The sequence below is a fragment of the Anopheles aquasalis genome, chromosome 2 (assembly GCF_943734665.1).
Source record: "Anopheles aquasalis chromosome 2, idAnoAquaMG_Q_19, whole genome shotgun sequence".
NCBI classification, from domain to species: Eukaryota; Metazoa; Arthropoda; class Insecta; order Diptera; family Culicidae; genus Anopheles; species Anopheles aquasalis.
The window spans coordinates 26,612,501-26,625,000 of NC_064877.1; the positions used below are offsets into that span (position 1 = coordinate 26,612,501).

At 49.6% G+C, this 12,500-nt stretch overlaps 4 protein-coding genes across 5 annotated transcripts in view; 2 read left to right on the forward strand and 2 right to left on the reverse strand.

Moving 5' to 3' along the window:
• LOC126572245 (uncharacterized) overlaps window positions 1–569 on the reverse strand; it is a 1,119-nt gene extending 550 nt beyond the window's left edge. Inside the window, exons 1-2 of the mRNA XM_050231399.1 lie at window positions 474–569; window positions 1–398 (exon numbers count right to left, since the gene is read on the reverse strand). The exon at window positions 1–398 is cut by the window's left edge and continues 550 nt beyond it. Of these exons, the coding sequence (XP_050087356.1) occupies window positions 1–398; window positions 474–536 (461 nt within the window). The 5' untranslated portion in view covers window positions 537–569. The remainder of the gene's footprint in view (window positions 399–473) is intronic.
• Window positions 570–1,951: 1,382 nt separating this feature from the next.
• Window positions 1,952–8,748, forward strand: LOC126572248 (very-long-chain 3-oxoacyl-CoA reductase). The gene is made up of 5 exons (XM_050231403.1): window positions 1,952–2,283; window positions 2,383–2,949; window positions 5,893–5,939; window positions 7,366–7,441; window positions 7,526–8,748. The coding sequence occupies exons 2-5, from the start codon at window positions 2,796–2,798 to the stop codon at window positions 8,254–8,256; spliced, it is 1,008 nt and encodes a 335-aa protein (XP_050087360.1). The 5' UTR covers window positions 1,952–2,283; window positions 2,383–2,795; the 3' UTR covers window positions 8,257–8,748.
• Window positions 8,749–8,959: 211 nt separating this feature from the next.
• On the forward strand, window positions 8,960–10,666 carry LOC126572247 (cathepsin B). 2 transcript variants are annotated; one of them, XM_050231401.1, is made up of 2 exons: window positions 8,960–9,081; window positions 9,451–10,666. In XM_050231401.1, exon 2 carries the CDS (start codon window positions 9,454–9,456, stop codon window positions 10,468–10,470), a length of 1,017 nt encoding a protein of 338 aa, XP_050087358.1. In that variant the 5' UTR covers window positions 8,960–9,081; window positions 9,451–9,453; the 3' UTR covers window positions 10,471–10,666. The 2 variants fall into 2 exon arrangements, with proteins under 2 accessions (XP_050087358.1, XP_050087359.1); XM_050231402.1 differs by having other exon boundaries at window positions 9,038–9,148.
• LOC126572246 (cathepsin B-like) lies at window positions 10,665–11,867 on the reverse strand. Its single transcript, XM_050231400.1, has one exon. The coding sequence runs from the start codon at window positions 11,827–11,829 to the stop codon at window positions 10,810–10,812; it is 1,020 nt and encodes a 339-aa protein (XP_050087357.1). The 5' UTR covers window positions 11,830–11,867; the 3' UTR covers window positions 10,665–10,809.
• Between the last annotated feature and the right edge of the window lie 633 nt (window positions 11,868–12,500).

Here is a 12,500-nt window from a genome sequence, read left to right on the forward strand (position 1 = left end):
GTCGGATCATCCGGTAGGCACACTTTGCAACCCGGTTTCCGAGGGCGCGGTGCCTCACGCTTCTCGGTCGTCGCATTCACTCGGGTGGTCCCACCGCTGTTCGTAGGTCGTTGCTTCCTGTGTGGCTCATTGCGAGTCGGTGGCCGATCCCGATGCATCTCGGTTTGCTGCCTGCGGTTCGTCGAACCGACACCCGGTGGTGTAGAGCCTGAATTGGAGGCTGGCCGTTCGCCCAACTTTGTAACGGGTCGTACCGGAAGATGGTGAGACATCGGTGTAACAGCCAACAGATTATCCGTAGGTTGGAACCGCATTACTGGCGCCGTCTTTGGACGTTCTCGAATTTTGATTAACTTTGTTCCTTTTGGGGAATTTTCAACCGATTTCAACAGGAAAGCCTGGAGGGATGATACGAAAAATGAAACCCTGGGCAGCGTGGGCCGTTCGCTTGTTTCACAAGCATAAACTGTTACCATTCGACACTGGCTGTCCCGGAAAAAGTCACGGAAAAATTTAGCACCTGAATTTGCGGCCATTTCAAACGATTAAACGCACAAAACTGTGTTTCTGCTAACTGCGAATGGCCATGTGTACTATGATATCATCGATGAATACTACGATTTTAGAAACTTGCTTTTCAATTTTCTGTTTTCATTCGGCAAAGTTGGGCGCGCAAAGTGGAATGTTCGATGATTCCGAGAGGTTGACTCAGCGTATAATGTATGGATATTGATATACGGTATTGTTTGATGCCATTCCTTGATTAATTTACTTCCTTTTTTGAAAGAAAAATGCGAAAACGCCGAGATCTTTCTCACTTCTACGGTGGCGGTTTTAAAACAGTCCTTCAAATTGAGCAAATTGAGCAAATTTAGCGCCATCTGGGCGGTTTGCTGTTTCGAATCGTACAGTGGGAAAAGGTGTAGTCATAAACAAGTGGAAAAATTGATTTGTGTATGGTAAATTGTTTTTTGTAATTTTTAATAAATACTGATCCTTTCAATTTAGCTTTATGTAAAATATTGAAATCAATCAAAGCAATACTGGCAAAAAGATATAAATTAAAAACGTGCTTCATACATGGCTCAGTGCATTGCGCAACATTGAAGCATAGTTTTAAATAGTGCGTTGGTGCGCTTATTCCCTAAAATTCCGAAAAGTTCATAAAGATCCAAAGTAGTAAGTACTTTTCTTTATACTATTGCCTGCCTGCCTGCCTGTGTGCCTTTCCTATCAGCATTTACTAAGCCACGGGTGATTCAAGGCCGAAGAGAGTGCGAGATACAACCAGAGTATGAATAAGATATTTGCTTAATAGGAACAAATATCCATTTTTAACGTGCTCTTGCTGTGTAGAAAAGTGTGGCATTTCAAACACATAACGCAACAACAGTTACTGTAATCGATTGTTTAACCGATTTTAATTAAAATTCCATGATCCGAAGTCCCAGAAAATCCCCAGATAAGTGAAGAAGATACGAGATTGAAAGCGAAACCTGGCGCCCGCGCGCGCGAGTAGTTCACTGAACTTACCGGCCGTTCTCTTTGAATTCAGCTTCGTAAATCCCCACCCAACCCCACCGAGAGGCGCTTCACCGTTCGCGGCTCGCGGCGGTCTCGAGGTTAGTGGATCAAGTTCAAGATCAAGAAAATGCAGGAAAATGGCTGAGCGTTTTACCGGTTTCTTGACGGCGCGAGAAGGAGTTGAACGACAAACCAGACTGGAAACTGCAATGGCATACACGGAGATGACATAACTGGAAGTAACAGGATTTGCTGGGCGAGATAGCACATCAATTAACTCAAATCATCATAAGTATTAGCGGTACTTTTTTAGTTGTTTCGGTTTTATTTGAAGCCCTTGAAGATGCGCCGGCCAGCCGAGATCATTTCACCACTTTCACCAAACCGTTTTGACATTTCGTCCGCTTCAAGGGTTACGGCGAAACGCAGGGCGGTCTTTTCACTTTCACTGAAACCCCCCGAAAACTCTGATTATCATCGGATGGATCTGTGAAAAACCACAAAAATCGTTTCTCTCGCACTTCACTCCGTCTGTCCTACCGTTGTTTATCGTGTGCTTGGAAAGCGGAAACACTGTAAAAGGTGAAAGCGAACCAAAAAAAAACCATCAACAAAGCGCTCAACAGCAAGCCAAGGGTGAAGGAGACCGAGTAAGAAACGCACTTCTGTGCTCTGTATCTTTTCCCGGTCGATTTTCCAAGCCTTCCACAACGATTAGTAACCGGGAACGAGTGGTTCTTTTGCTCACCTCGAAAAAAGGTAGGTGGCGGTGTGAATTGATCCCACCCGGGTCGGTAGTGTACGCACACCCAGCAAAGCGCTTATCAATAATCATTCCATGTTAATTTTCTCTCCCAGGCAGTAACACCAACCAGCGTCGCCGACCGAGACCGAGGGCTGTAATCTTGTGCCTCGCGACTCGACGCAACGAACACGAACAGACGGCAGCGGTCCGTTGTTACTCTGCCCGTCGATACTCCGCAGTGTGCTTCGATCCGGCTCAGGTGTTTACTCTTTCGTTTACAGCCGGGAGCGACGGACGGGTTTCACGTTCGCGTGGTGCGTTCCGACCAAGCCGGCCTCCTCTTTCCAAGTGCATCAGCCAGACCACCGCCTGTGTGTGCCGTGTGTGTTTGCGTGCGTCTGTGCTGCAGCTAATTGTGCGAATCTGCGATTCAGCGTTCCTCGGTGCTCGGCGGAAGTGTGATCGTTGCTGACACCCACTTTGCATTACAAAGTTCAACCGCGACGTCCCGGCCGCGACAGTAACGATGGCGACAGTTTCCGGGGTTCTTGGCAGTACGAGTGCGGTGCTGGTGTCGCTGTTCATATTGCGCAAAGTGGTGCCATGGCTCTACCAGAACCTTATCGGCCCGAAAGTGTTCGGGTGCCGCATCAACGTGAAGAAACTGGGCGAATGGGCCTGTAAGTATGGGGCGTCCGAGGTTCTGTTCGCGAGCACGTGTGGGCTGTTTTACTATGCAAAGCCTTTTTCCCTTTACCTTCACCTCTCCCCACCCCGTGTGTCGTCTGCCTTTCTTTAGAAACGTTCCACCGATTCGCCTCGATTTGACCTCGAACTCGAACACACTTTAAACTAGTTTCCGTTCTCGTTCTAAACTTCCTATTTTTGGGCTGTAGCTGAAACGCTATCAATGCACGAACAATCAGCGAGGGGAACCGGATGGGTGGCATATGTGATCTTCTTCCCCGGAGACCCTAGTTCGGTTGTCGGTCGAGACCCAAATTTCTGGTTTTACCGTTGTATTTTGACGATGGAACTTTCCTGAACCGGTCCTCGTTTTATGAGCTTTGTTTAGGACGACACTAACGTGAACGAATATCGAAACGACATTCCAAGGAATGGAGCGCATACGATGATTGAATGATTATCAAGCTCTCTAGGATGCTTTGTTTTGCTACATTATTCCCGTATGCCATTAACCAACCAATTGGCATCCACACGTTGGGAACGAAATCTTACACCATAATTTGCGATTCAGCCAATGACAGGGAACTGACCCCCTACGCGAACTAATGGCCAAACCAGAATGGGTATCTCTGCCAGCGTATGGCCACGCTAATCGCTAATGCTGATTTCGCGTGTTGAGGTCTAAAGCCTTGGATAAGAAATGCCAACCTTGCGAATAGCCACCGTATTTTTTGGTTGCAAATTTTAAGTCAATCTGCTGCCGCTCTTATCTGTGTGTCCGTCGATGACATTGAATAATACGTAGAGGTGCCACGGCGGGCTCTAGTTATCAAAGGAGAGGAGAAGGAGGACGGATGCTGACTTACATTAAAATACTAATCACAGAACCAGTTTTCCGGAGCAGGAAAGGGTACCGGCCACAAACGATGCAGCATCCTTTCACAACATTTCAGTTAGCATCAGGCGAATTCAAGGACTCCGGGCATCCACAGGTGAACGTCCTCCAGACTCTTATCAAAGAGCAACGCACCTACAAAATGTATAGATAGTAGGTTCTAATTGTTATCGCAAGAGCGCGAGGCGAAAACGCTTCTGTAGTTACTTTCCTCTCAATCCCCCAATCCCAGCCTGCTTAGTCGCCACTTCCATGTCCGGCATTTCGGTGTGTCATGGCCTGTTACGAAATGCCCGAAAACTAATGAAATTCGTCTCGAACCAACCGCTGCCTACTGCGGCTTCGGCGGCTTCTCTAAGCGCCTTAATGGTTTATATTGCAGCAGGTACGCACCACCGGAGATTACGTAGCCGATCTCCGGTGCACGATCGTTCGGTGGCGTGCTTTGGGGTTTGCGTGTTTTCGGCCACACACCGGCTACTAAGATGTAATACCTTCCGGACTGATCTTGCGTCTTTTTTTTTTTTTTGGGAGGGAAAAAGAAAGTTGTCCAATAAATAGTCCACGAACCACAAAAATGCTTTCCCCGTTGAGGCGAAAACCGGTTATACAAGGTTGCTCCGGACGCCGTTTCGGTGGTGGCGGCTGGGATAGATGGAACATCTTTTGACCGAAAATCGTAATAGCGTGTTCCCACAGGTTTTTTTGTGTCTTAAACAAAGAATCATGATTGGAAGCCAAAATATAGTTACTTATCATGCGCATTGATTGGCCGAGCTGAGCGACGCCAAACTCAAAGCATTACTTTGGTCAACAACTTACAACCAAGGGGCTACAACCTTTGGCACAAACCCCATTGGTCCGACTCCTGGTCACCGTTGACGGGAATCAATTCATAACTACCGAGCAAAAAAGCATCGGTACACATTGGTTCCTTCCTCGAGGTAATTGCGTCAAACGGCGTAACGGGCTCAACACTCAACGTCTGTCAAGCGAATGGCGGATATAAGGAGAAAAGTCCTCAAGTGATTGGAATATTCAAATAAAACCAACAAATCACTCCCGGACGGGGACCGCGGATAGTGGCTACTCACGATCGCATCATTGAAGGGAGTGATATAAGCAATATTCCTTGACATTGGATGGTCTGTTTTTGTCGCCTTATTTCCCTGTTTCCTTGGGATGGAATGGAAAGGTGAACATGCCACTGTCAGGCATGGCCACAAGTTGAATGGTTCAACTCCTAGGTTCCCCTATGACCCCACTCCAGGTCACAGAGGAGCACCGCGTTACTGCTTCACTTGGGGTCGGGATTATGAAAAATAAAAATATTAAACAATTGTCGAGTGCATCGAACTAGACTCCACGCCTTATGCCCTTACCGACTCTAGAGAAGTATGTAGTAGTGGTTGGCATTGATATCGGTCCGTTTGTGGTACGTCGAGATCGTTTACTCGGCTGGCAGCAAATGGATATTTCTCTGGCGAGCAAAAGCCACCTTGCGCCTGACCCCACTCGGGCACTCGGGCTGACGGGCGGATGTGTAATCTACTCCCTGTGAGTCAAGCTAATGAGCGTGATCGTAACCGATTGTTTTTTGCTCCTTACCTTTCGCTCTATTGATTAGAAGTAATCTTAGATCGTGTGATCTAAGCGTGAGCGGTTCACGCGAGAGAGTAGCGCCTCGCCACGTGGCTCGTGGGCGCACGAAATGGAACGCCCTTCAGTACCACGGTGCGACCTAGACCACCACCACCCTGGCGCATTAATTGCAAGCGGTACCAGCCGGCGCTCACCGTGTATCGATAGCAATGTGGTGGAGGTCACCGTTAATCTTACATTAAACGTCATCTCGCGGTTGAGAAATGATGGAAGGATCTCTGTCCGGTGGCGACGACGACGATTATGCAGGGATCAAGGGCGAGCATGACCCCCACCCGGGGGGGGGGGGGGGGGGGGGGGGTGCCGTATGATAGTTCTACTAGCTGTAGCCCGATATGAGAGTAATCGATTTCCTGTTTTCTCTTTTGTTTGCTTGCAGTGATCACCGGTGCAACCGATGGCATAGGGAAGGCGTACGCTAAAGCGGTAAGTATGTGGTTTCCTAGACCGCTGGTGGTTTCCAGCTTCGGGAGCTCCACGCGCTGTCACATCTACACACCAGTTTAGCTGAACTTTGCTCGTGCAATCGGCCAGACAGAACGCTGAAAGCATAGCGTGTGGATTGCACATGCCACAAGTTGTAAAGCACTCGATCACGATAGCGAGTTTACGGTGTAATCGATCACCACTACACACTCCTAGTAACCGTCATCAACGGTGTCATGTGGAATCACACTGTGACGAAGGTTCTAAGCCGTTGGGTTTGTGCGTTCATCGAACACAAACAAGACTGTCGCATGTCTCCCCGTGATTTGAATAGACTGTAAGTTTCCGTTAGGAATTTCAATTGACCATCGACACAGACCATATTGAATCGGAAGCCTCTCAAACTGCGACTGGTTGAGCGCGTGTTACGATTACTGATGAGCCAGAGACACGATGACCACATAAGCCGACGTGACTTCTTTCAGGCTATTTTTGACGTCACTGGAATCATTTAGCGAGAAATGGAACCCGAACCATCTCTAGAACCTTCTTCCTGTTGCCCACCATTCCCGTCGCTTCGGTTCATAATTGATGAATCCGGTTTTTGGGACGGATAAGAAGGACGTTCCCGAAACGAACAAACACTTTGCTTATCGCTGATACCTTTAAGGTGGTGGCTTATGCAATGAAAAAAGGGAAGAGAACGCACACGAAGAAGCGAGCAAAGTGCTTTATCAGCGCTAAGAAATGTGCGACCAACAGCACCAATTCCTCCACGACTGCATGCCCTTATCGTTAGCAGTGTATGCGTGTTTCTCGCTCGACTAGCAACAAATCCAAAGCTTTGTTGTCGCCGTGTTGCGGTTTTGGATCCCATGCTGAGCATGACGGATGAGGTCACGGTACTGCAGCAGAGCAGGTCCCATTGAAGAGAAATCTTTCACCGCATCGCGCCTAGTTTATGCTTTTGTTCCGTGTGCAGGCGAAAGCACGTCAACAATGAGTTGCATAAATGATCGCCACGCTTCGTAGTGTCCGGCATCTGATGGACGGACGGACGGACGACGGTTGATCTTTTCATCTATCTTGACGTAAGAAGAGAAACCATCGAGCGGGAAGCGAAAGGTGTACAGTGTTTGGCGTTGCCCATTCCATTAGACCACTGCGGTCACCAGTGGAACCGATGTGCACACGTGGTTTTGAAAATTACGCTTTTTTGTCCCATCCCTATCCCCGTCACAGAGTTTCACTCGGCCAGGGTACTCGAGCCCCGCGCCACTATCTATCGCCCTGTGCTGGTCCGTTGCGTTTATGTTGTTCGCTACGGATGCGTTTTCTATTTGCATTCGATGCATTGTTTCGTTTGCAGTCAACACACTTATGATTAATATTGCCTCCATCTCTCTTTACTTTCTCCATTTCGCAGCTCGCCAAACGAGGCCTCAATGTCATACTGGTCAGCCGAACCCTGTCCAAGCTGGAAGATGTTGCCAAAGAGATTGGTAAGTATTGTGGCGCGCGGCATCATGTATCGATGCCCACGAATATCGTTTTTAAGAATCGTATATTGTGTTCCTATTTTGCAGAGACGGAGTTTAAGGTGCGCACGATGGTGATCGATGCCGACTTTACGGGTGGAGCGGAAATTTACGAAAAGATCCGGTCGCGCATTGAAAATCTCGAGATCGGTGTGCTGGTGAACAACGTGGGCATGAGCTATGCGAACCCGGAGTATCTGCTCGATCTGCCCGATAGTGAGAAGCTGATCCAGAATCTGATCAACTGCAACGTGCTCTCGGTGACGCGCATGTGCCAGCTGGTGATGCCTGGCATGGTTTCCCGGCATGCCGGTCTGATTGTGAACATTTCCTCACTGTCCGCCGTCATTCCGGCTCCCCTGTTGACGGTGTATGCTGCCTCGAAGTCGTACATGGACAAACTGAGCGAAGATTTGGGAACGGAGTACGCAAAGCACAACATCACCGTGCAGTCGGTGTTGCCGGGTCCGGTTGCCACCAACATGTCGAAGATTCGCAAAAGCACCTGGATGGCTTGCTCGCCGAAGGTGTTTGTTGAAAGCGCCATCAGTACGTTAGGCCATGCGCGTCATACTACGGGCTACTTCCCGCACTCCCTGCTCGAGCTGGCCATCAACACGTTCAGCTTCCTGTTGCCGCGGTTGGTGGAACGCCTAACGCTCAATACGATGCAAAACATTCGCGCACGGGCAATGAAGAAATCGTCATCGAACCCACGAAATGCTGCCGGTGCTCAGGAAGCGTCGAAGCTGACGAGTGGTGCTGCCGGATCATCGTAAACCATGCACCGATGCAGTTGGACAGTACAAATTAACGACCGGAGTAACATGGAACAACATTTCGGGGAGATCGGGGAATAATTTACTGCTCTGCTGCTACTGCTGCTGCTGCTACTGCTTTGGCGTTGCTGCAGATTACTCCGAGGAATCCTCGGACATTGGGTGGACGGGAAGAAAGAACTTGATGATGAGTTGTTGGCGAGCAATCTACCAAATAATTCATTTGGGCATGCCGGTACAGCACTATTGGTCATCGCGCTAACATCGCTAGTCCGTTAAGTGTAGAGGCAGGTTCGCTTAAGAATACACCGGGCCGCCCCTGCGAGGGAGGCTCGCGGGCAGTGAACCTATTTCGTATTCGTGCATTTTCTCACCTTAGGAAACGTGCTAATTGCAAAGGGGGGGAACGAACGATTGTGCTAAGTTGAGATGTTTTGTAGTAAAACAGCAAAAATAAAAATGCATTTCCATCGTATGTTAAATGAAACAGAACTACGGTGTACTATCCGTGTGGATACTAAACTGCAAGCACCGCCTACTGCAACAGGATGATCAAGTAGTAGGCAGATGACGGGACCGAAGAGTTTCCGTGGTTTAACGGGGTTCCTTTTTTAAAAGAAATACTGGAAAACGTGCCAAGAGTGTGGCGTTCGTTTGGAGCGGTATTTTGAAAAGAAGCGCCAGGGGTGTAGCCCAGTTTACGCGTCATGTGGCGCGGCCCTTTTATTTCGCCCGCACGCCAAAAGGAATAAAAGGCGAAGTTTTGTTGTTGTCTTTTGAAAGTCGTCGCAAATTGAAGCCAGAAAAGTGATTCAACAAAAACCCGTAAGTGTCTCCCTACGCTTTTTTTTATGTCGCATTAAACAAAATCCCGTTCATTCTTTTGTAAAACGTAAGTGTTTTCGTGGGGTTTGTGTAGCGTAGATTGCGAAGTTCGTTCAAGGAAATCTCTTTCGCTCTACGAAGCGGACGATAGAAATTGCTCAATTCAGCCACTTATCCTTCGCGATGGAACAAAATGGCCATCATTTGCACAGTAGGCCACCATTTCTTTGTTCGGTTTCTAGGCCGCAGAACGCCGATAGGCTGATGCCCTTTTGACCGCCGCTATGACGTGCGTCCTTCTGGTGGATGTTTTCGAACAAAAAATTCCCATCTTTCCTATCAACATTGATACTGATTTCTGATTTTCAGGAAATGCTGCTCCATTTGGTGCTACTAGCCGTAGCCGTCGTCTCCGGAACGGCGGCCGGTCCCGGTAACAAGAAGTACGCCCTGTCGGCAAAGTTCATCGAGGAGATCAACTCGAAGGCCAGCACCTGGCGCGCGGGACGCAATTTCCACCCCGATGTGTCGCTCTCGTACATCCGCGGCCTGATGGGCGTACACCAGGACGCGTACAAGTTCCGGGAGCCGGAGTTCGTACACGATCTGTCCGCCGACGGTGACGATCTGCCGGAGAGCTTCGATTCGCGCGAACAGTGGCCCAACTGTCCGACGATCCGCGAAATCCGTGACCAAGGATCGTGCGGTTCGTGCTGGGCGTTCGGAGCCGTCGAAGCGATGTCGGACCGCGTTTGCATCGCGTCCGCTGGCAAGATCCACTTCCGCTTTTCGGCGGAAGATCTCGTGTCGTGCTGCCATACGTGCGGATTCGGCTGTAACGGTGGATTCCCGGGGGCCGCCTGGAGCTACTGGGTGCACAAGGGACTGGTGAGTGGTGGACCGTTCGGATCGAACCTAGGCTGCCAGCCGTACGCGATTGCACCGTGCGAGCATCACGTGAACGGTACGCGACCCTCGTGCGAGGGAGAAGGAGGCAAAACGCCCAAGTGCGTCAAAAAGTGCCAGGATAGCTACAACGTGCCGTACGCCAAGGATAAGCGGTACGGATCGAAGTCGTACTCGATTCCGCGCCATGAGGACCAGATCCGCAAGGAGATCCTGACGAACGGACCGGTCGAGGGTGCGTTCACAGTGTACGAGGATCTGCTGCACTACAAGGAAGGCGTCTATCAGCATGTGACGGGCAAGATGCTCGGCGGGCACGCCATTCGCATCCTTGGCTGGGGCGTAGAGAACAACACCAAGTACTGGCTGATTGCCAACTCGTGGAACAGCGACTGGGGAGATAATGGTTTCTTTAAGATTCTGCGTGGCGAGGATCACCTCGGAATCGAGAGCTCGATTGCGGCCGGTTTGCCAAAGCTGTAAAAACAGATCACGGCGCAACTTGATCAGCATCGTGGTGGTGCCTGTTGTTTTCCTTTCTTTTATCAATCCATTTACAAATACACATTCCAGGGTGAACGGTACTCGTGGCTGAGCTACGGTGGAACCTCTGCCACATGATGTACCCCCCTACCCCTGAGAGAAGCTCAATAAAAACTAGAAACACGTTCGTGCTGTACATTTTAGTGCAAATTTTAAGCTTTATTTGAAAATTGATGACATTGTTTTAAACGACCGAATTTTAGGGAGCATCATGGCCAATTTCCTTAATTGATTGTCAATAATCCAATTCGGTGGTTACGAGGACGAAATGGAGCGATCTCACACCAACGGCAGTCCGGTGATCACCTTCGACTCAATGCCCAGATGGTTGATGCCGCGCACTATCTTGAAGTATCCGTGATCGCCCCAATCTTCACCGTACGAGTTGGAAATGAGCCAGTACGGAATGCCACCTTCGCGGCCCCATCCAATTATACGCACCGCGTGCTTGCCCACATGCTCCCCGTAAACGTGCCGGTACACACCGGACTTGTACAGGAACACATCCTCGTACACGTCGAAGCCTCCCTCCACCGGACCGTTGGTCATAATCTCGTACCTGATCACACGCTCATCCCGGGGGACACTGTACGCGACGCTTCCGTACACCTTGTCCCGCGCATACCGCTTGTCCGCACCATGCTGGCAGTGGTGCTTGCACTTGGGCGATTCCTCCCGGTGGCAATCGGTAAACGGATACAGACACGGTTTGAAGGGATACGGTTTGCAGCCCTCGGTCGAATTGTACGCTCCGCCGCTCACCAGCCCCGCATCGACCCAGTACTGGAAGCTGGTTCCATCGAGAAATCCGCCTTCGCACCCATTGCCACAGTCAGCACAGCAACCCATCAGATCTTCGGCGGCGATAGCGACGTTCCTTGTGCCGTTCGTGTGAATGCAGACCCGATCGGACATGACGCTGGCAGCGGCAACGGCCCAACACGATCCACACGTTCCCTGGTTGCGTATTTCACGCAACGAATCACAGTTTGGCCAGTGGTCCCGCGAGTCAAACGATTCCGGGATGTCGATGTCGTACACGTAGTCGTAGTGCTTGATCGGAACCTTGAATCCCGTCCTACTCTCGCCGATTCCCTTCAGCGACCGGAAGGTGTGATAGTGGATGTTGGAGCGGAAGTTCGTATCCGGTTTCCACGAGCGGGCACGGGCCAACACACGGCGCAGGAAAGCATCGTTGAACGGATTCTGTCCCTGTCGATCCGTTGCCTGTGCGAAACACGCTAACCCTAGCAGGATCAGCACCGTTCGCTCCCAATAACCGATGTAGCGAGGATCCATTTTCTTTTCCACTAAACCGCACGCCACCTGTTAACACCTTCAGAGTGCACCGATGAATATGCGAATACGATCTACGATCAGCTCATGGGGTGGCATTTGTTCCGGCGCTAATCTTATCGCGTTCGGTGCATCTTGAACAGCAGGTCAATATCCTGCATGTTTATGAAACTAGATGAGCGATCTTTGTGGTCAGGATCCCGATTAAAATCGATCGTTCCCGTTCGGTACGATCGTCCTGATCGTCTCTCTACGAATTTGTGTGAGTTTCAACACAGAAATATGTGCCATTTTACTAGCAGTTGAAATCATTAGTGCATTCATTCAAGTTACTGCTCAATGAAACCGCCATGCAATGAATAATGTCCGCATCCTACTACACGGTTGTGTAGTTTAATGAAGTTTTGGGAAATCCGACTTCACCTGCCATGGATAATTCTGGACCATCGAAAGCAACGTCGTTCGAGTGGGCAGATTGGCACTACTAGAGCCTTTCTTGTGATGAATTAGTGGCATTACACTGTTGTTACAACATTGAATTAAATCCTTGAATTTTAAATGGCTAACAGAATAAAGTTCTATTTCGCTGCTCATATGATCCTCTACCCTTATTCCCGCAATGAATTATCCGAGTCCGCAACGGCAGAAACACGTGCCAAGAAGTTCGCAGTTGG

Bases quoted from the DNA above. Each gene is read 5' to 3' on its own strand.
- LOC126572248 (XM_050231403.1), top strand. From the start codon at position 2,796: ATGGCGACAGTTTCCGGGGTTCTTGGCAGTACGAGTGCGGTGCTGGTG. The intron at 5,940-7,365 runs GTAAGTATGTGG...TCCATTTCGCAG, and splicing joins GGAAGGCGTACGCTAAAGCG to CTCGCCAAACGAGGCCTCAA. The intron at 7,442-7,525 runs GTAAGTATTGTG...CCTATTTTGCAG, and splicing joins AGATGTTGCCAAAGAGATTG to AGACGGAGTTTAAGGTGCGC.
- LOC126572247 (XM_050231401.1), top strand. From the start codon at position 9,454: ATGCTGCTCCATTTGGTGCTACTAGCCGTAGCCGTCGTCTCCGGAACG.
- LOC126572246 (XM_050231400.1), bottom strand. From the start codon at position 11,829: ATGGATCCTCGCTACATCGGTTATTGGGAGCGAACGGTGCTGATCCTG.